Here is a 23,490-nt window from a genome sequence, read left to right as displayed (position 1 = left end):
GCTCAGGTGATTCTCCCATCTCAGCCTTCCAAGTAGCTGGGACCACAGGCACACATACCCCCATGTCCATCTAATTTATTGTTGCTATTGTTGCAGAAACTGGGTCTCCCTATGTTGCCCAGGCTGGTTTCAAACTCCTCAAGGACTCCTCAAGCTCAAGAGATCCTAACTGCCTCAGCCTCCCAAAGTGCTGGGATTATAGGCGTGAGCCACCGTGCCTGACCTATTGCTGAACCAATGAAAGTAGTCTACAAACACTTCTTCATCTCTAAACACCACAATGTGTATTTCTAAGAACAGGATATTCTCTTATATAAGTATAATACTGTTACACAGTTCAGGGAATTTAACATTGATCCAAACACTATTATCTAAATGAAAGACTATTTTAAATGTGTAAATTTAGCTCCACCTCCACCCTTTTTAAAGAAAATCAGCATGTGAAAAATACAGCATCGTTCATTATTACCTGAAGTTGATCTTGATGAAATCTCATGGGGCCAAACTGCACATCAGCTACTGCTACCTGTAAGAAAGAGATTGGCTTAAAAATGAAAAAAAAAAAAAAAAAAAAAAAAAAAAAAAAAGACAACAGAGAAAGAGAAGCTTAACTTTTTCTCTCTCTAAACAGTGCCAGAAATGAAAGCAAAATTTCTATTCTAGAGGCAAATAAAGTAAATAGTAGATAAATGAAATGATTATGAAGAATCCTAAGGATCTCCTTATAGCCCCTAGGAAAAGTTGGGAGCAGGAAAGGAGAAATAAAATGAACAAATAAAATGAATGTGATTCTGGCTTTGCCTTTTACTAGCTACATGTGACTTTAAGTGAATTAATCTTCCTCAGCCTCAACTTCTCATTTGTTAAAGGCCAAATGAGATGACAATATAGAGAGCCCCCCAATAATAGATACTAAATAAACGCTGATTCCCTCTGTGCCTACTTCCATTTTTTTCCTGATGGACAATGAAATCTTACACCCAAATGGCACATGAATAATGCAATCCAGCAGTCAGAACCATGGAATGTCATTGAAAAATGGTTGACACTTTCCATTTTACAGAGGAGCATAATAGCACTTACTGTAAGTACTTATCCATTTGAGAATGTAATGCTAAATCAAAGATAAATGTAATATCATAACCAAACCCCAGTGAGTAATAACAATCACAGCACCAATGGAAGACTTAGTGTGTTCTGGTTACTGTGCTAAGGGCTGCACATGTTATTTCACTGAATCTGATAGTAATGTGGTCAGAGTTTATAGCTAGAAAACTGAAGTTCTAAGTACCCTGCATTAAGGCCACACAGCAAGTGGCAGTGCTGGGATTCCACCCAGGTTTGTTTAGCTCCATACACTGTGCTGTAAACTCAGGACCACTAGAAGATTTGAATAGCCTGTATACAACACAGAGGGGCCCAAGGAAGGGAGAAGGTGGGACTGAAAACCAGCTCCAGGTGATGAATTCTGGCACTGGGCTGCTACCCAGGGGAAGAGACACATTTTGTAATTTGCCCAGTGACTCTGTAGGTGTTGATGAGGTCCCAATCTGGGCCTCTGTGTGATGGTATGATTCGTCACAGCAACAGAAGAACTAGATCCATAAGACTTCCTACAAAATGTTTCCCAACTGACTGCCCTCCTCCAATCTCTCCCCTCAAACAGTGACCTATTCTAGTAAACACATTACGAAGTTTGCTTAGTGATGGGAGAAAAATCCACATATATTTTTAACCATGAGAAGCTGATGTCTAGTAATTATGGGCCACTGGCTCAGTTTCTGCATTGCTCTGTAATAATTTTATCTCTCGGAAGGCATGAAAAGAATGAGGGTCCCTAATATTCTAGACCAAAGACTGAGGAGGAAGATTCTTCAGTAGGGTGAAAGAGTCAGGAGAACAGACAGTGCATGGTTATCACCTATCCTCTTGAGTTGTGTAACTATGGGCCAATCTCATACTGGTGTAACTGGATGCCAAAGCCAGAATTTTTATGAGGGAAGATGGTCCAAGAGGTCCACAGGAGAGTCTTAAAAGATGGATTTAGAGAAGACAGTAGAGTAAGAAGCACCAGGAATCTGTTTCCCCACCTAGACAATATTGCACTGGCAGAATATGTCTGATGCAACTATTTTAGGAACAATTGAAGACGTGCAACTTCCAGGGGAAGGCTTGGATAGTAAACCGCAGTTAATTTTAGCTCTTAGCACATAGCAGGTACCCAGGCCCATGGTGGGCAGCTGTGCATGTGTTCCTAAAGCAACCTGCACACAACTTGCAGGACCCAGGGAAGGCAAAAACAACCGTGTCCTCCAAATATCAGGGATCTGTGCTCTGATCACTGATACAGAGGTGCAGACAAAGAAGGGGTGCATTGTTGCACTTTCTCCCATTGTTGCAAGCCATTCCCCCTCCAGTTGAAGAGACTTCTAGGAGATTTAAAGGGCTAGTGCCCTTCCTCTCCTTTCATTTTTCTCTTTTATCCCCTTTGACAGTCAGACATTAGGGACTAAGGCATTCACAAAAGCAATGGCATATACAGGGAAAACTAGAAAGTGATTATGCAAGCCTAGGGAAAGGCTTAGAAAATGCCTGAGAAGACCGTGAGTTTACACATTAGACTGATCCTTGGCACAGAGATGGCCTACCACAATTAAAAACAAAACAAAACAAAACAAAACAATAATAGCAAATCCTGGGGAAGACGGAGAATATGATTTCCAGAGTTACCACATTATTAAATTCAAATGTCCAGTTTTCAACACAAATTCACAAAGCACACAAACAGGAAAGTACAGCCAATTCAAATGAAAAAAACTAAATCAACAGCAACCATCCCTGAAAGATACCTAATGGCAGATCTACTAGACAAAGACTTTACAACAACTTCAAGATGCTAAAAGAACTAAAGAAAGATGTGGAGAAAGTCAAGAAAATGATGTACGAACAACATGAAAATATAAGTAAAGAGATGAAAAAAACTAAAAAGAAACCAAAAATAATTTCTGGAGCTGAAAAGTACAATAACTGGAATGAAAAATTCACTAAAGAGATTCAAAGGCAAATTTGGGCAGGCAGAAGAAAGAATGAGCACACTTAGAGAGGGGACAATTGAAATTATCGAGTCTGGGAAAGAGAAAAAACCTTTAAAAAAAATTAGTGAACAGAGCTTACAGTGCCTGAAGGACACCATGAAACAAGCTAATATATGCATCACAGGAGTCCCAGATGCTGAAGAGAAAGGGAAAGAGAAAATGTATGAAGAAAATATCCCAAACTTGATGTAGGACATAAAGAAGCTCAACAAACAATAAGTAAGATGAACTCAAAGAGACCCATATCAAGACACATTATAATGAAACTGCTCAAAGACAAAAAGAGAATCTTGAAAGCAGCAAGAACTGGGCGTGGTGGCTCACGCCTGTAATCCCAGCACTTTGGGAGGCTGAGACAGACAGATCACCTGAGGCCAGGAATTCGAAGCCAGCCTGGCCAACATGGTGAAACCCCGTCTCTACTAAAAATACAAAAAAAAATTAGCTGGGTGTGGTGGTGGGTGCCTGTAATCCCAGCTACTCAGGAGGCTGAGGCAGGAGAATTGCTTGAACCTGGGAGGTGGAAGTTGCAGTGAGCCGAGATTGCACCATTGCACTCCAGCCTGGACAACAGAGCGAGATGCCATCTCAAAAAAAATAAATAAATAAAAAAGAAGAAAAATAAAAAAGAAAGCAGCAAGAAAGAAGCAACTGGTCACACACAAGAAATCCTCAATAAGATTATCAATATCTCTCATCAGAAACTTTGGAGGTCAGCTAATCGTCAGCCAAAGATCCTATATTCGGCAAAACTTCATTCAAAAGTGAGGGAGGAATTAAGACATCTCCAGAATGAAAAACAAAAACAAAAACAAAATAAAACAAACCAAAAAAACTAAGGGAGTTCATTACCACTAGATATGCCCTGCAAGAAATGTTCAAGGGAGTCCTTCAGGGTAAAATAAAAGGACACTAGACAGTAACTCAAAGCTGTCTGAAGAAATAAAGATCTCAATAAAAGTGAAACCATGGATAATTATAAAAGCTATTGCTATTGTATAAATGGCTTATAACTCCTTTTGTTTGTTTCCTACATGATTTAAGAGACGAATACAGTTTGGTGGAAAAAAAAAATCATAGGTCTAAAAGGAAGTATTATTGTAACTTTTGTGGGTAACTACATTTTGCATTTTATTTCCTAAATAAGAGACATTTGAAAGTATTAGTGTACGCTTTTGGGCACACAATGTACAGTTGTCCCTTGTTATCTGCAGGGAATTGGTTCCAGGAACACCCATATATATGAAAATCTATGGATGCTCAAGTACCTTATATAACATATTCCCATTCTCCTCTATGCTTTAAATTGTCTCTAATTACTTATAACACCTAATACAATGTAATGCTATGTAAACAGTTCTTAATGCTGTATTATTTTACATTTTTTATTGTTTTTTTTTCCTAAATATTTTCAATCTTCAGTTGGCTGAATCCATGGACGTGGAACCCACCAATACGGAGGACCAACTACATAAAGCTTTAATTTTGTGACATCAATAACTGAAAAGGGTGGGAATAAAGCAGTATAGGAGTAGAATTTTTGTATGTTATTGAAGTTAAGCTGGCATAATTCAAATTAAATATTTATATAACATTAAGATGTTAACTATAATCCCCATGCTAACCATAAAGAAAGTAGCTATAGAATATACACAAAGGGAAATGAGAAAGGAATTTAAATATTGCATTACAAAAAATCAACTGAACACAAAAGAAGACAGTAATTAAAGAAATGGAAGACAAAAAAAGCTATGTGACATATAGAAAAACAAATAGCAAAATGACAGAAGTTAAGTCCACCTTTATCAGTAATTATTTATTTATTTTTAGGGACAGGGTCCTGCTCTATCACCCAGGCTGGAGTGCAATGGCATGATCATAGCTCACTGTAGCCTTGAACTCCTGGGCTCAAGAGATCGTCCCACTTCAGTCTCCCGAGTAGCTGAGACTACAGGTATATGCCACCTCATCTGGTTAATTTTTTAATGTTTTGTAGAGACACAGCCTTGCTTTGTTGTGCAAGCTCAGTAATTACTTTAAATATAAATGGATTAAACTCTCCAATCAAAAGACAGAGATTGGCAGAATGAACCCATCTATATGTGGTCTATAAGACATTCACTTTAGATCCAAAGACAAAAATAGAAAGTGAAAGGATGGAAAAAGATACTCTAATAGTAATCAAAAAAGAGCAGGGGAAGTTATACTAACATCAGACAAAATAGACTTTAAACCAAAAAAGGCTATAAGAGACAAAGGAGGACACTATATGTTAAACATTCAACAGAGTAACAAGATGTAACAATTATAAGCAATTATCTACCCAATGACAGACCATTAAAATATATAAAGTAAAAACTGACAGAATTGAAGGAAGAGACAGTTCTAAAATTATAGTTGAAGACTTCGACATCCCCCTCTCAATAATGGCTAGACTTAAGCAACACAATAAACCAACAAGATCTAATAGACATATACAGAATGTGCTACCCAATAATAACATATACATTTTCCTCAAGTGCACATGGGACATTCTCAAGGACAGACTACATATTAGGCCACAAATCAAAACTCAATAGATTTTTAAAAGATAGATGTAACACAAAGTATCTTAAGGATAAAGTGAGAAATCAATAACAAAAGTAAAACTGGAAAATTCACAAAACTGTGGAAATTAAACAACACAATCTTAACAAATCAAAGAAAAATACACAAGATAAATTAGAAAATACTTGGAGATGAATGAAAACAAAAACGCAACATACCAAAACTTATGGGATGTAGCAGCAAAAACAGGCTAAGGGAACATTAATAGCTATAAATACACTAGAAAATAAGATCTCAAATCAACAACCTAACTTTATAATTTAGGGAACTAGAAAAAGAGAAAACTAAACCCAAAGCTAGCAGATGGAAATAATGATTAGAGCAAAGATTAATACAATAGAGAATAGATAATACAGAAAAATCAAGGAAACCAAAAGCTGGTTCTTTGAAACGATCAACAAAATTGACAAACCTTTAGCAAGATGGAGAAAAAAATAAAAATGACTCAAATTACCAAAATTAGAAATGAAAGTAGGGACATTGCTACCAATTCTACAGCAATAAAAAGGATTCTAAGAGAGTACTATTAACACTTATACACCAACAAATTGGATAATCTGGATAAAATGGACAAATTCCTAGAAGCACAAAAAGTACCAAGACCAAATCATAAAGAAACAGAAAACCTGAATAGATCTATTACTGGTAAGGAGACTGAATCAGTAATCAAAAATCCCCCAACAAAGAAAACCCCTGGACCCAATAGCTTCACAGGTGAATTCTACCAAGCATTTAAAGAACGAATACAATCCTTCTCAAACTTTTACAAAAAATTGAAGAGAAAGAAACACTTCCTAACTCATTCTATGAGGCCAGTATTACCTTGATACCAAAGTTAGGGCCAGATGTGGTAGCTCACACCTGTAATCCCAGCGCTTTTGAGAGGCTAAGGTGGGAGGACTGTTTGAGGCCAGGAGTCAAGACAAGCCTAGGCAACATAATGAGACCCTAACTCTATAAAAAAGAGAAGAAGAAGAAAAAGCTGGTCATGGTGGTATGCACCTATAATCCTAGCTACTCAGGAGGCTAAGGGAAGAGGATCATTTGAGCCCAGGAAGTCGAGGCTGCAGTGAGACAAGACTGTGCCACTACATTCCAACTTGGGCAACAGAGCAAGACCCTATCCCTTAAAACAAAACAATCGTGCCACTGCATTCCAGCCTAGGTAACAAAGTGAGACTCTATCTCAAAAACAAAACAACGACAACAACAAAAGACACTAAAAGAAAATTACAGGCCAATATCCCTTATAAACACTGATGCAAAAATCCTCAACAAAATACTAGAAAACTGAATTCAGCAGCATAATAAAAGGATTATACACCATGACTAAGTGGGATGTATTCCTGAAATGCAAGGATGTATTGACATATGAAAATTGATCAGTGTAATACATTATTGTACAGAATAAAGGACAAAAGCCTCATTCATTATACCTCAAATAATGCAGAAAAGGCATTTAACAAAATTCAATATCCTTTCATGATAAAAACACTCAACAAAATAGAAATAGAAGGGAACTACCTCAACATTTAAAAAGCCATGTACGAGCACAGGAGGTTCCAAGATGGCCGAATAGGAACAGCTCCAGTCTACAGCTCCCAGCGTGCGCGACGCGGAAGACGGGTGATTTCTGCATTTCCAACTGAGGTACTGGCTTCATCTCACTGGGGCTTGTCGGACAGTAAGTGCAGCCCATGGAGCATGAGCCAGAGCAGCGAGGGGCATCGCCTCACCCGGGAAGCACAAGGGATCAGGGAATTCCTGGGTGGAGCCCACCACAGCTCAAGGAGGCCTGCCTGCCTCTATAGACTCCACCTCTGGGGGCAGGGCATAGCTGAACAAAAGGCAGCAGAAACTTCTGCAGACTTAAACGTCCCTGTCTGACAGCTTTGAAGAGAGTAGTGGTCCTCCCAGCACGGAGTTCGAGATCTGAGAACAGACAGTCTGCCTCCTCAAGCGGATCCCCGACCCCCAAGTAGCCTAACTGGAAAACATCTTCCAGTAGGGGCCAACTGACACCTCATACGGCTGGGTACCCCTCTGAGACGAAGCTTCCAGGGGATGATCAGGCAGCAACATTTGCCGTTCTGCAGTATTTGTGGTTCTCCGCTGGTGATACCCAGGCAAAAAGGCTCTGGAGTGGACCTCCAGCAAACTCCAACAGGCTTGCAGTTGAGGGTCCTGACTGTTAGAAGGAAAACTAACAAACAGAAAGGACATCCACACCAAAACCCCATCTGTAGGTCACCAGCATCAAAGACCAAAGGTAGATAAAACCACAAAGATGGGGAGAAACCAGAGCAGAAAAGCTGAAAATTCTAAAAATCAGAGCACCTCCAAAGGAACGCAGCTCCTCGCCAGCAATGGAACAAAGCTGGACGGAGAATGACTTTGACGAGTTGAGAGAAGAAGGCTTCAGAGAATCGGTAATAACGAACTTCTCCGAGCTAAAGAAGGATGTCTGAACCCATTGCAAAGAAGCTAAAAACCTTGAAAAAATATTAGACGAATGGCTAACTAGAATAAACAGCATAGAGAATACCTTAAATGACCTGATGGAGCTGAAAACCATGACATGAGAACTATGTGACACATGCACAAGCTTCAGTAGCCAATTTGATCAAGTGGAAGAAGGGGTATCAGTGATTGAAGATCAAATGAATGAAATGAAGTGAGAAGAGAAGTTTAGAGAAAAGTGAGTAAAAAGAAACGAACAAAGCCTCCAAGAAATGTGGGACTATGTAAAAAGACCAAATCTACGTCTGATTGGTGTACCTGAAAGTGACGGGGAGAATGGAACCAAGTTGGAAAACACTCTGCAGGATATTATCCAGGAAAACTTCCCCAACCTACCAAGGCAGGCCAACATTCAAATTCAGGAAATACAGAGAACGCCACAAAGACACTCCTCGAGAAGAGCAACTCCAAGACACATAATTGTCAGATTCACCAAAGTTGAAATGAAGGAAAAAATGTTAAGGGCAGCCAGAGAGAAAGGTCGGGTTACCCACAAAGGGAAGCCCATCAGACTAACAGCTAATATCTCAGCAGAAACCCTACAAGCCAGAAGAGAGTGGGGGCCAATATTCAACATTCTTAAAGAAAAGAATTTTCAACCCAGAATTTCATATCCGGCCAAACTAAGCTTCATAAGTGAAGGAGAAATAAAATCCTTTACAGACAAGCAAATGCTGAGAGATTTTGTCACCACCAGGCCTGCCTTACAAGAGCTCCTGAAAAAAGCACTAAACATGGAAAGGAACAACCAGTACCAGCCACTGCAAAAACATGCCAAATTGTAAAGACCATCAAGGCTAGGAAGAAACTGCATCAACTAACGAGCAAAATAACCAGCTAACATCATAGTGACGGGATCAAATTCACACATAACAATATTAACCTTAAATGTAAATGGGCTAAATGCTCCAATTAAAAGACACAGACTGGCAAACTGGATAGAGTCAAGACCCATCAGTGTGCTGTATTCAGGAGACCCAACTCACATGCAGAGACACACACAGGCTCAAAATAAAGTGATGGAGGAAGATCTACCAAGCAAATGGAAAACAAAAAATAGTAGGGGTTGCAATCCTAGTCTCTGATAAAACAGACTTTAAACCAACAAAGATCAAAAGAGACAAAGAAAGCCATTACATAATGGTAAAGGGATCAATTCAACAAGAAGAGCTAACTATCCTAAATATATATGCACCCAATACAGGAGCACCCAGATTCATAAGGCAAGTCCTTAGAGACCTACAAAGAGACTTAGACTCCCACACAATAATAATGGGAGACTTTAACATCCCACTGTCAACATTAGACAGATCAACAAGACAGAAAGTTAACAAGGATATCCAGGAATTGAACTCAGCTCTGCACCAAGCAGACCTAATAGACATCTGCAGAACTCTCCACCCCAAATCAACAAAATATACATTCTTCTCAGCACCACATCACACTTATTCCAAAATTGACCACAGTTGGAAGTAAAGCACTCCTCAGCAAATGTAAAAGAACAGAAATTATAACAAACTGTCTCTCAGACCACAGTGCAATCAAACTAGAACTCAGGATTAAGAAACTCACTCAAAACCACCCAACTACATGGAAACTAAACAACCTGCTCCTGAATGACTACTGGATACATAACGAAATGAAGGCAGAAATAAAGAGGTTCTTTGAAACCAACAAGAACAAAGACACAACATACCAGAATCTCTGGGACACATTTAAAGCAGTGTGTAGAGGGAAATTTATAGCAGTAAATGCCCACAAGAGAAAGCAGGAAAAGATCTAAAATTGACACCCTAACATCACAAATAGAAGAATTAGAGAAGCAAGAGCAAACACATTCAAAAGCTAGCAGAAGGCAAGAAATAACTAAGATCAGAGCAGAACTGAAGGAGATAGCGACACAAAAAACTCTTCAAAAAATCAATGAATCCAGGAGCTGGTTGTTTGAAAAGATCAACAAAATTGACAGACCGCTAGCAAGACTAACAAAGAAGAGAGAAGAATCAAATAGACACAATAGAAAATGATGAAGGGAATATAACCACCGATCCCACAGAAATACAAACTACCATCAGAGAATACTATAAACACCTCTACACAAATAAACTAGAAAATCTAGAAGAAATGGATGAATTCCTGGACACATACACCCTCCAAAGGCTAAACCAGGAAGAAGCTGAATCCCTGAATAGACCAATAACAGGCTCTGAAGTTGAGGCAATAATAGCCTACCAACCAAAAAAAGTCCCGTACCTGACGGATTCACAGCTGAATTCTACCAGACGTACAAAGAGGAGCTGGTACCATTCCTTCTGAAACTATTCCGATCAATAGAAAAAGAGGGAATCCTCCCTAACGCATTTTATGAGGCCAGCATCATCCTGATACCAAAGCCTGGCAGAGACACAACAAAAAAAAGAGAATTTTAGACCAATATCCCTGATGAACATCGATGCAAAAATCCTGAATAAAATACTGGCAAACTGAATCCAGCAGCACATCAAAAAGCTTATCTACCATGATCAAGTTGGCTTCATCCCTGGGATGCAAGGCTGGTTCAACATACAAAAATCAATAAACGTAATCCAGCATATAAACAGAACCAAAGACAAAAACCACATGATTATGTCAATAGATGCAGAAAAGGCCTTTGACAAAATTCAACAGACCTTCATGCTAAAAACTCTCGATAAACTAGGTATTGATGGGACGTATCTCAAAATAATAAGGGCTATTTATGACAAACCCACAGCCAATATCATACTGAATGGGCAAAAACTGGAAGCATTCCCTTTGAAAACTGGCACAAGACAGGGATGCCCTCTCTCACCACTCCTATTCAACATAGTGTTGGAAGTTCTGGCCAGGGCAATCAGGCAAGAGAAAGAAATAGAGGGTATTCAATTAGGAAAAGAGGAAGTCAAATTGTCCCTGTTTGCGATGACATGATTGTATATTTAGAAAACCCCATTGTCTCAGCCCAAAATCTCCTTAAGCTGATAAGCAACTTCAGCAAAGTCTCAGGATACAAAATCAATGTGCAAAAATCACAAGCATTCCTATACACCAATAACAGAGAGCCAGCCAAATCATGAGTGAACTCCCATTCACAATTGCTTCCAAGAGAATAGAATACCTAGGAATCCAACTTACAAGGGATGTGAAGGACCTCTTCAAGGAGAACTACAAACCACTGCTCAACAAAATAAAAGAGGACACAAACAAATGGAAGAACATTCCATGCTCACAGATAGGAAGAATCAATATCGTGAAAATGGCCACACTGCCCAAGGCAACTTATAGATTAAATGCCATCTCCATCAAGCTACCAGTGACTTTCTTCACAGAATTGGAAAAGACTACTTTAAAGTTCATATGGAACCGTAAAAGAGCCTGCATTGCCAAGACAATCCTAAGCCAAAAGAACAAAGTTGGAGGCATCACGCTACCTGACTTCAAACTATACTGCAAGGCTACAGTAACCAAAACAGCATGGTACTGGTACCAAAACAGAGATATAGAGCAATGGAACAGAACAGAGCCCTCAGAAATAATACCATACATCTACAACCATCTGATCTTTGACAAACCTGACAAAAACAAGAAATGGGGAAAGCATTCCCTATTTAATAAATAGTGCTGGGAAAACTGGCTAGCCATATGTAGAAAGCTGAAACTGGATTACTTCCTTACACCTTACACAAAAATTCAAGATGGATTAAAGACTTAAATGTTAGACCTAAAACCATAAAAACCCCAGGAAGAAAACCTAGGCAATATCATTCAGGACATAGGCATGGGCAAGGATTTCATGACTAAAATACCAAAAGCAATGGTAACAAAAGCCAAAATTGACACATGGGATCTAATTAAACTAAAGAGCTTCTGCACAGCAAAAGAAACTACCATCAGAGTGAAGAGGCAACCTACAGAATGGGAGAAAATTTTTACAATCTACCCATCTGACAAAGGGCTAATATCCAGAATCTACAAAGAACTTAAACAAATTTACAAGAAAAAATCAAACAACCCCATCAACAAGTGGGCAAAGGATATGAACAGACACTTCTCAAAAGAAGACATTTATGCAGCCAACAGACACATGAAAAAATGCTCATCATCACTGGCCATCAGAGAAATGCAAATCAAAACCACAATGAGATACCATCTCACACCAGTTACAATGGCGATCATTAAAAAGTCAGGAAACAACAGGTGCTGGAGAGGATGTGGAGAAATAGGAACACTTTTACACTGTTGGTGGGACTGTAAACTAGTTCAACCACTGTGGAAGACAGTGTGGCAATTCCTCAAGGATCTAGAACTAGAAATACCATTTGACCCAGCCATCCCATTACTGGGTATATACCCAAAGGATTATAAATCATGCTGCTATAAAGACACATGCACACATATGTTTATTGCGGCGCTATTCACAATAGCAAAGACTTGGAACCAACACAAATGCCCATCAATGATAGACTGGATTAAGAAAATGTGGTACATATACACCATGGAATGCCATGCAGCCATAAAAAAGGATGAGTTCATGTCCTTTGTAGGGACATGGATGAAGCTGGAAACCATCATTCTGAGCAAACTATCGCAAGGACAGAAAACCAAACACCGCATGTTCTCACTCATAGGTGGGAATTGAACAATGAGAACACTTGGACACAGGGTGAGGAACATCACACACTGGGGCCTGTTGTGGGGTGTGGGGAGGGGGGAGGGGATAGCATTAGGAGATATACCTAATGTAAATGACGAGTTAACGGGTGCAGCACACCAGCACGGCACATGTATCCATATGTAACAAACCTGCACATTGTGCACATGTACCCTAGAACTTAAAGTATAATAATAATTTTAAAAAGCCATGTATGTGCAGCCATAAAAAGGAAAAAGATCACGTCCTTTGCACAAACACGGATGGAGCTGGAAGCATTATCCTCAGCAAACTAACAGGCACAGAAAACCAAACACTGTGTGTTCTCTAAGCGGGAGCTGAATGATGAGAACACATGGACATGTTGGGGGAACAACACACACTGAGGCCTGTGGCAGGCGGAGGGAGGGACAGCATCAGGAAGAATAGCTAATAGGTGCTGGGCTTAATACCTGGGTGATAGGTTGATCTGTGCAGCAAACCACCATGGCACACATTTACCTATGTAACAAACCTGCACATCCCTAAGTACCCCGGGACTTGAAAATTGAAGAAAAAAAAATTTTTTAAACAAATTTTTTAAAAAGCCATGTATGAACAAAACCCACAGCAAACATCATAATGAATGGTAAAGGACTTTTCCTCTAAGATCAGGAACAAAGCAAGGATGCCTACTTCTTCTATTCAACACAGAAAGTCCTAGCCAGAACAATTAGGTAAGAAAAAGAAAAGACAGTCGAAATAGAAAATAAGAAGTAAAATTATCTTTATTCATTTGTATGATCTTATAGGTAAGAAAACCCTAAAGATTCCACACACACATACACAAAAACCTGTTAGAACTAATAAAGTCAGCAAAGTATCAGGACACAAAGGCAACACACCAAACAAGTTGCATTTCTATACACTAACAATGACCAATCTGAAAAGGAAATTACAAAAAACAATTCCAATTACAATAGCATCAAAAAGAATAAGGCACTTAAGAATTGATTTAACCAAGGAGGTGAAAGATTTGTACAAGTGAAACTACAAAATATTGCTGAAAAATTAAAAAGATTTAATAAATAGAAACATATCCCACATTCACAAATTACAATACTTAATATTGTTAAGATGTCAATACTACTCAGAGCAATCTATAGATTCAATGCAATCCTTATCAAAATCCCAAATATGTTTTTTGAAGAAACAGAGAAACCCATTCTAAAATTCATATGGAATCTCAAGGGATCTCGAATAGCCAAAACAATCTTGAAAAGAACATAACTGAAGAACTCACACTTCCTGATTTTGTGACTTACTACAAAGCTACAGTGATCAAAATAATGTGGTACTAGCATAAAGACAGACATACAGACCAACGAACTAGAATAAAGGGCCCAGAAATAAACCCTTGTGTATAGGGTCAAATAATTTTTAACAAGGGAGCCAAGAACATTCAATGGTGAAAGGAGAGTGTTTTCAACAAATGGTGCTGGGAAAACTGGATAACCACATCCAAAGAATGAAGTTGGACCCTTATCTAACACCATATACAAAAATTTATTCAAAATGGATTGAAGACCTAAATGTAAGACCTAATACACAGAATTCCTAAAAGAGAATATAGGGCAAAATCTTCACAACAATAGACTTGGCAATGATTTTTTTGGGTATGATATCAATGGCACAGGCAGCAAAAGAAAAAAGAGACAAATTAAACTTCATCAAAATTTTAAAATTTTGTGCATAAAAAGACAACATCAACAGAGTAAAAATGCAATCCACAGAACTGGAAAAAGTAATTGCCAATCATATATCTGATAAGAGAGTAATATCTACAATATATAGAGAACCCCTATAATCCAACAACAACCCAATTCAAAAATGGGCAAAGGACTTGAACAGATATTCTTCTCCAAAGAAGATATATTAATAAAAGAAAGGGCCAATAAGCACATGAAAAGATGCTCAATATCAATAACCAGTAGGGAAATGAAAATCAAAACCACAATGAGACACCACCTCACACTACTACCAGAAAATAACAAGTGCTGATGAGAACATGGAAAAACTGGAACCTCTGTGCCCTGTTGGTGGAATTATTAAATGGTATAGCTGCTGCAGAAAACAGAATGGCAATTCCTCAAAAAATTTAAAAAATAGAATTAACATATGATCCAACAATCCCCTTTTGGGTATATATTCAAAAGAATAAAAACCAGTGATTCAGACAGATATCTGTATGCACATGTTCATAACAGCATTATTCATAATTTCTAAAACATGAAAACAGCCCAAGTGTCTAATGACAGATGAACAAATAAACAAAGCCAGGAGTGATGGCGTGTGCCTGCAGTCCCAGGTACTTGGGAAGCTAAGGCAGGAGAATCACTCGGGCCTGGGAGTGAGCTCAACACAGTGAGATCCTATTTCTTCCTTTAAAAAATAAAGAATAAATGTATTTTAAAATGTGGTAAATGCATACAATGGAATATTATTCAGCCATAAAAAGGAAATTCTGACATATATGCTATGGAACAGATGAACTGTAAGAACATTATGCTAAGTGAAATAAGCCAGTCACAAAAAGACAAATTCTACATGATTCCACTTACATGAGGTACTTGGAGTAGTCAAAATATATAGAGAGAAAGCAGAATGTGTTTGCTAGGGACAAGGGGAAGGGAAGAATGGGGAAGTTCTTGTTTAATTGATATATTGTTTTAGTTTTACAAAATGAAAAGAGTTCTGGAGATAGATGGTGATCACAGTTGCACAACATTATGAATGTATTTAATACCATTCAACTGTACACTTAAAACTGGTTAAGATGGTATATTTTACGTTATGTGTATTTTACCATATTTTTTAAAATCAGGAAAAAAAGGAGAGATCTGGTCTGTATAATCATTTTCTTTTTTATTTTATTTTTTATTTTTTGAGATGGAGTCTCACTCTGTCGCCCAGGCTAGAGTGCAGTGGCGCGATCTCAGCTCACTGCAACCTCCACTTCCTGGATTCAAGCAATTCTCCTGCCTCAGCCTCCCGAGTAGCCAGGACTACAGGCACGAGCCACCATGCCTGGCTAATTTTTGTTATTTTTAGTAGAGACGGGGTTTATGCCATATTGGCCAGGGTGGTCTCGAACTCCTGACCTCAAGTGATCTGTCTGCCTTGACCTCCCAAAGTACTGGAATTATAGGCGTGAGCCACCGTGCCCGGCTTTGTTTTGTTATTTTTAAAAATCAACTTTCAAGTGCTTGAAATGGTCTGTATAATCATCATACTCTCACGGTACAGGAAGAAGGAAAGCAAGAGGCTCTGAGAGACCAGTTTGAACGATGAGTTTTTTGTTTGTTGCACCAGCACTTAATGAACAAGTTTAAGGCAATGAGCAAATGAATGAGACTGACCTATTGCTTGGAGAATGCAGTGGAACTGCTCAGGAAGAAGAAAGGAAGAAAATGACAGGAAGAAGAGAAAGAAAATCATTTTGCTGATTTCCTACAGTATGGGGCACAGTTTCATAAGAGAAAGCAGAAAAAGCATAAACTGGAGGGATGCTGCTACTGCCACAATAAAGCAGGGTCAGAGAGCCACCTGGGTCCTTTATATGAATTGGTGTCTCAGTCTCTTGACAGAATACTCATGAAATTTCCTAAGAAGGATCAAATAGATAAAAAATAAAGTCTGAATGGAAAGAAAGAAAATATTTATAAATATTAGAAAAACATGATATCCTAGGTTACCAGAAAAAAACCCTTAAAATATATTCCTAAACTAAAAACTGTACAGTTTTTATCCTTCAACGAAGCAGTCAAACTAGGAATTAAAAACTTAAGTTTAAGCGACAACAAAAAATCCTGCCTCCTTAGAAAACTTAAAAATATTAACTCACAAAAGTACTGAATCAAAGAGAGATATGCAAACTATGCCTACAGTTAACTTGGAAAATAAAAGTGAATATTATGTAGTAAGACTTACAGGATACTACTGCTAAATTATAATGAGAGGCAAAATCTATAGTCTAAAACCTTTTTGTCACAAAATAAGTACACTAAGCTTTCAAATCATTAAGTTTGAGAAAATCAACAGTACAAACTTAAGGAAACCGGTAAGGAAAATAAATATAAAGACAATAATAAATTGTTTAAATATTAATGACCAGCATGAGTAAAAAGTATGTATATACATATTTACATAGTGTTGGTCACAAGCTGAGGGAAAAGATAAAAGTCTGGATAGCTCAGGGCAAAAGGCTCATCCCTCCTAGGTAAACAATCCTGAATATGTGGTCTACACCAAAAGCTGGTGAAATAACTTGATTTGTACAGACAAAGGACAGCATAAATTTATGATGTGAACTTATAAAAGTAACTCACCTTTGGATTTATTTTAAGAAATAAAGGCAGCTATGGGTTCACTTTTAAAAGATTTAAGACTATGAATTTTGCCACGTAAAAATTTTAGCAATATCATTTTAAAACATTCATGTTTCAGCAATTCCTTTTTACCACTGAACGCTTACTTTATTTACTTAACTAGATTGCATTTAACCTTACATCCTGTCTACGGGGTATATCCGGCTCTCAGGACCTCTATGGAGCAGAGTCTCCTAACAGCCGGACAACTACTTACCACTGCTCCCCCCAAAATAACCACCTCCAGGAAATCTGATGACATTACTCAGTGAGCAGACGTCAGCAGTGGGCCGTCAAAGAGTAAACAACTTCCTGACTGCTCTAGAAAAGAGGACTGGAACTTCTGGAATTCTTGTATCCATCCTTTCTTTATGTATGGAAATCATAATCAAACTGACCTAAGGCTTCAGGTCACAGCCCTCTTAATAATAATTTATTTTTCACATTAATATTTACAAGGGAATAATCATTTCAAATAAATTTAAATAGCATAGCTTTGATTTTATCTTTCAGCTTTAAAAGCAACTGACATTTTTAAGCAATATAGAAACAAAAGTATGTTCAATAGCTGATATCGGTAATTATACACATTCTTAAATTTAATCTTTTATACTTTTAAATATTTGTGAATGTATTAAGATTATTTTAAAAGGTTATATTAGGATATCAGACAATATGATGGTGTTGATTTGCATTTTAATATTGAAAGGTAAAATTTTCTGTAAATATGGTTTACAGATATATGAAACAAATTATTAGAAGTTTTGATTTCGTTTGCCTAACTGATCTAACATCATTTAGATGTGGTATTAGAAGGCAAAGTTATTATGTTACAAATCTTGATTAGGGGTGGGTGAGAAAGAAAATAGATATATAATTCCAACCTCTGTAAAATTTCTACTCCCCTCTACCCTCCCTATCCCTTGCCTGCTTTGTTTTTATTTCTTAGCTCCCAATCACCATTTGGTATACTACATATTTTATTATCTATCTTCTTTTTTGTTTGTTTCTCCCACTGGAATACAGAGTTCTATAACAACAGGGATTTACCTGCTTTATTCATTACTATATTCCCAACACCCAAAACAGTGTCTGGTACATGGTATTCAAAAAATATTTTGGAATTAATGTGCAGTCAACAGCTAATCTTTTTAAACCAATCATTTATCTAGAAATTATACTCATACCAGCTTATTACATAAATATATGTATGTAATACAGGACTTCTAGTTTTCAGAGTAATTTCATAGGTACTTTATTCCATTAAGAAACAGAAAGAATGGCTGGGCGTGGTGGCTCACGCCTGTAATCCCAGCACTTTGGGAGGCCGAGGCGGGCAGATCACCTGAGGTCAGGAGTTCAAGACCAGCCTAGCCAACATAGTAAAACCCTGTCTCTACTAAAAATACAAAAATTAGCCAGGTGTGGTGGGTGCCTGTAATCCCAGCTACTCAGGAGGGATTGAACCTGGGAGGCAGAGATTGCACTGAGCTAAGACAGAGCCACTGTACTCCAGCCTGGGTGACAGGGCGAGACTCTGTCTTAAAAAAAAAAAAAAAAGAAAGAAACAGAAAGAAGAATCTTACGAAGAGCCTAAGTCCTAGGAACTACAAAACAATCATATGATCGATCTCTTTTTTTCTTCATCCTTTTATTAGAAACAGAAAGTTATCCTGGGGTCAATTTACATTAATTGTATACAAAACCCAGGAATTATGTATACATAAATCCAATTTTGGTCTGAACCATACTATCCCTTCAGGCTTTCCATGTACAACCAGTGACCATCTGTTTCTCTCTCTGGACAAAGAGAAATAATGTGATCAAAGGGACACAGCCTGGAAAGAGTCAGGAGATATCAGTTCTTAGGTGTGGAAGAGTCTAAATCCAGACACTTGTGGACCACCTATTACTGTAAGACAAGCGCAGTGCTAGATACTAGGAGTACAAAGAACCTAATCCTGTCCCTTGGGTAGTAGGAGAGGAAAATGTAAATAACAACATGATCCAGTCAGTTTTAATAGAAAAAAGTATCTAACACGTAAATACTTTGGATCCAATCATATTTAAGTCCAATTTAGTTCTTACCTTATGAGCAAGGTAAGCTCATTAACTCCATTTTATTGATGAAGAAGCTGACACTCAGAGAAGTATGGTCAAATAGTTGGTAAGCAGTAGTTGCAGGAATGGGACCCAGTTCTGTCTGAATTTAATTCCTGTGATCTTTTCATGCTCTATTAGGAAAAGTCTAAAATAACCTGGCCGTAATCTGTATCTAGCTGGAAAAAGATCAAGAAACTGGAAAACAGCATTTATCCTTCTGACAGATCTTTACTGAACATCCACTATGTGCCAAATGGTCTCCTAGGCATTGAGGATTCAACAGACAGCAAGACAGACAACATCTCTGATTAACAACAGGGAAAGATGTGATGGAGAGTAACTGAATCAGAGTCAAGGAAGGCCCCTCTGAGGCAGCAATGCAGGAGGTGAGATCTGAATGACAGGAAGTAGCCAACCATGCAAGAGGTGGAGGAAGGAGTACCAGGCAGAGGAACAGCTAGTGCACAGGACCTACAGTGGAAATAAGGTGGGACACTGGAGGAAACGAAGAGGAAGAAGGTCAAGAGATGAGGTTACAGCTAAGCAGGGGCCATACAAAGAAGGTCATGAGATGAAGTTACAGCTAAGCAGGGGTCATACGATGCAGAGTTTTCTAAGGCAGGACAAGACATTTGAATTTTATTCTAAATTTCATGAAAAGCCGCTTAAAGGTTTTATACAAAGAAGTGACATAATCTGATTCTTCTTTCTAAAAAAGATGTCTTTGGCTGCCAATGGAGAATGAACTATGGGAGGATGACAGTAGAGGCAAGGCCAATAAGGAAGCTTCTGCAGTAGTCCAAACAAGAGAAGATGGTGGCTTGGCCTGGGGCCGGCCACAGAGATAAACAGATTTAGGATGTGTTTTGGAGAGAGTGATCAGGACTTGCTGATGGACAGGACACTGATTCCATCACTAAGATCTACTGATTCCTAGACCAGAGTTCTGATTATCTGATTTGCAGTTTTCTATCAGTGTGGCATGGAAATGTGGGGCTCTGCAAGGCATCTTAGTAGCAACTGATGTGCATCTGCTTGGTCCTTTCCAGATCCACCCACAAGATGGCACCAAGGTCTACTCTTGAGGCAAAGTTCTCAGCTGCTTTCCCTGGTTCTTCTCCCAAACTCTTTATCTGTCCCCCACTGTCATAGTCTCTTTTTCCTCCCCTTACCTGTTCCTAATTTTCCCATCAGTCGATTTAAACAGTAAATATTTACTGTGAACCTTTTGTATGTTACCCTGACTGACTGCAAATTCTAGTTATATACTGGGGTGAAATCATGCACATCCTTTTTTCCCAAACCCACAGTGTTGGACAAAAAATGATATCCGGATTAAATAAGCTATTTCAAGTAGTTACCACAATGCCTGACAATGAGTAAATGCCCAATAAATTCTAAATATCTACAGCAAATATTTTCCAAGAAGCTTTTGCTATGAAATTATAATTCTATAATGCACATACATATTACAAGGCATTTTTTTAAACTGTATTTTTCCAAAGCACTATTTCTTTCAGAACACACTGGCTGGGTGTGGCGCCTCACGCCTGTAATCCCAGCACTTTGGGAGGCCAAGGTGGGTGGATCACAAGGTCAGGAGTTCGAGACCAGCCTGGCCAATATGGTGAAACCCTGTCTCTACTAAAAATACAAAAAATTAGCTGGGCGTGGTGGTGGGCACCTGTAGTCCCAGCTACTCGGGAGGCTGAGGCAGGAGAATCACCTGAACCCGGGAGGCAGAGGTTACAGTGTGCCAAGATCACGCGACTGCACTCCAGCCTGGGCGACAGAGTGAGACCCTGCCTCAAAAAAAAAAAAAAAAAACCCATTAATTTCATGATACCTTGAAATACTGTACAAAGTAGGATCTAGTTCTTAAATATCGTATTAACGTATTAAATACAGGGGACAAATGTAAGTTTTCCTGAAATGTTAAAATTACCTTTGAAAGTAAAACTAGTAAGAATTAACCCATAGAAAAATGAGAATAGTCAACTTAGGAGAGATAACCCAATCCGAGATCTTCAAACATGTCACTGAGATCTGAGGATCCTCAAATCCAATGTGGCAATCTGAGGTATAACATCATGGAGGCCAGACTAGAATCTACCTCTTCCCTCCACCCTCCCAAAAGACAAAACTGATCACTTGCCTATTCATCTGTCAGAATGAAAAGGGGGGTCTACAGGCTGCCCCAGGGAGCAGGGAGCAGGGAGCCAAAGGTTGAGAACTCAGTGCTATTTATTTAACTCCCTTCTAAAGAAAAACTGAATTCAGCAGGCATGGGTGATATGGATACCAAATCAATTAACAAATTAGCAGCATGCCTCTCTCTCAGATGAATCTATTTCAGGAATATTTACATTTGTCAATCATGTTTCTGTAACACACTGTATATTGAGAAAGCAGAGAGCCTTGTTTGGAGGTTCTACAGCTGTTTGCCTGCATACCTGATCACTACTAGCATCCTGACTGCAAAGGCCAGCCTAGGTTTTATTGGGTTGGCTAACGAGCTTTAATGAGATTTAAGGAGATTACAATGAGAATGACAATCCACACAATCGAATTATCTAGAATCACCAGTTCCCATAACCCGTATTCTGGAGGTTAGACAGATACGGGGTTTGAACTGTGACCCTTTCTGAAAAACTGTGAGTTTCTTCACTTTGCTAAGCTTCACTTGGAAAATAGTGATTGTGAAGATTAAATGAGTAACAGATATGAAACACTCTGTGCAGTACCCGCCACACAGTTAAGTGCTCCATAATGTATAGCCATTACTACTGGAAGTGGATGCACAACCATTCATAAAGCCCCTACTTTGGTTCTAGAACAAAGAAGGCATCCTTGACCAGGTAGGGAAGCTAAACATGCTATCTCTGTCATAGCTTTGGGTAGAAAGTGAGTTTTGAGACTGAAAGCTATCTGAAAAAAAATCTGCAACAGAGTAAATTGTTAACCCCAGCCTCCTTCTTGTATTAAACCATCGGACCTTCTGAATGCTGTCCTCAACCTGAGGCTGTACTGTTAAAACCATCTCTTGGCTGGGCGTGGTGGCTCATGCTTGTAATCTCAACACTTTGAGAGGCTGAGGCAGGAGCATCACTTGAGCCCAGGAGTTCAAGACCAGCCATAGTGAGATGTTGTCTCTACAAAAAATTAGCTGGGCATGGTGGTACATACCTGTAGTCTAAGACCAGAGAGGCTGAAGTGAGAGGATCAATTGAGCCAAGGAGTTTGAGGCTGCAGTGAGCTATTATTGCACCACTGCACTCCAGCCTGGGTGACAGAACAAGACCCTGTCCCCTCAAAACAAAAAACAAAAAAACAAAAAACAAACCTCTGAGTCTTCTTTTAAGAGGGCTATACAAGTATCTCAGCAACTAGCAACTGGCCTATACTATTTTTTATTTTTAAAAAAAAAATTGGTTTCTTTAAAGTTTCTTTTTGGAATTTTACTACTAATTATGTCTAATTCTAAATTTCAAATAATCATCTCAGAAAAATCAAGGGAGTCATTTGCTTACGTTCAAAAGAAAACGGAACTTGGGGTTTCAGAGGAGAAACTACAGGAAAGAGAGGTAAGTATATAGTAAAGGAACTAACAACATCAACAAAGAATGTGAGAACTCCTGGGGCAGATGGAGGCCTTCAGATCAAGGATGAGGGACATTAGGATGGGGATGGAGGTGAGGCCCCAGCCTTGGACAATCACCGCCTGCCCCTTCATTGCAAATAGCAGCAACAGCCCAGGCTGAAGGTTTAGGAAACCTAAACCTCTCGTAAGGGAGACCGTCTCTTCCTAGGGGTGCATCTTCCTAAGGGTTTAAAGGCAAAATCTTGACCAGAAGTTGTCTGGTGTTTATATAAGAAAAAAATGTGTATTTATGTGCCCCAAAATGAATACATTTTTAACAAAATGGTGGGCAGAAAGTCTCAAATTATAATCCAAATACACTTGTTAGAACATCATAGTAGTCATAAGTGCATAAACATTTTGAAAAGCACAGACTGTCAAAGAGGATGTGCATCTCCACAGCTGCTGGTGCAGAGGACATCCAGCACCATCCTCTGTGGGGCTGCTCTT

General features: G+C 38.7%; 1 protein-coding gene across 2 annotated transcripts in view; it reads right to left on the bottom strand.

Moving 5' to 3' along the window:
- The window catches only part of PDE8A (phosphodiesterase 8A), a 156,168-nt gene that overhangs the window by 73,250 nt on the left and 59,428 nt on the right, over positions 1-23,490 (bottom strand). For both annotated transcript variants that reach the window (XR_010151795.1, XM_001163046.7), the window contains exon 2: positions 470-526. Coding sequence is in view for 1 of the 2 variants with exons in the window: in XM_001163046.7 (XP_001163046.1) it covers positions 470-526 (57 nt within the window). In the remaining variant the exon portion in view is untranslated. The remainder of the gene's footprint in view (positions 1-469; positions 527-23,490) is intronic.

This window comes from Pan troglodytes, chromosome 16 (assembly GCF_028858775.2).
Source record: "Pan troglodytes isolate AG18354 chromosome 16, NHGRI_mPanTro3-v2.0_pri, whole genome shotgun sequence".
NCBI classification, from domain to species: domain Eukaryota; kingdom Metazoa; phylum Chordata; class Mammalia; order Primates; family Hominidae; genus Pan; species Pan troglodytes.
Note: the sequence above shows the minus strand (reverse complement) of the source record. Positions and strands in the feature narration are given on the sequence as shown.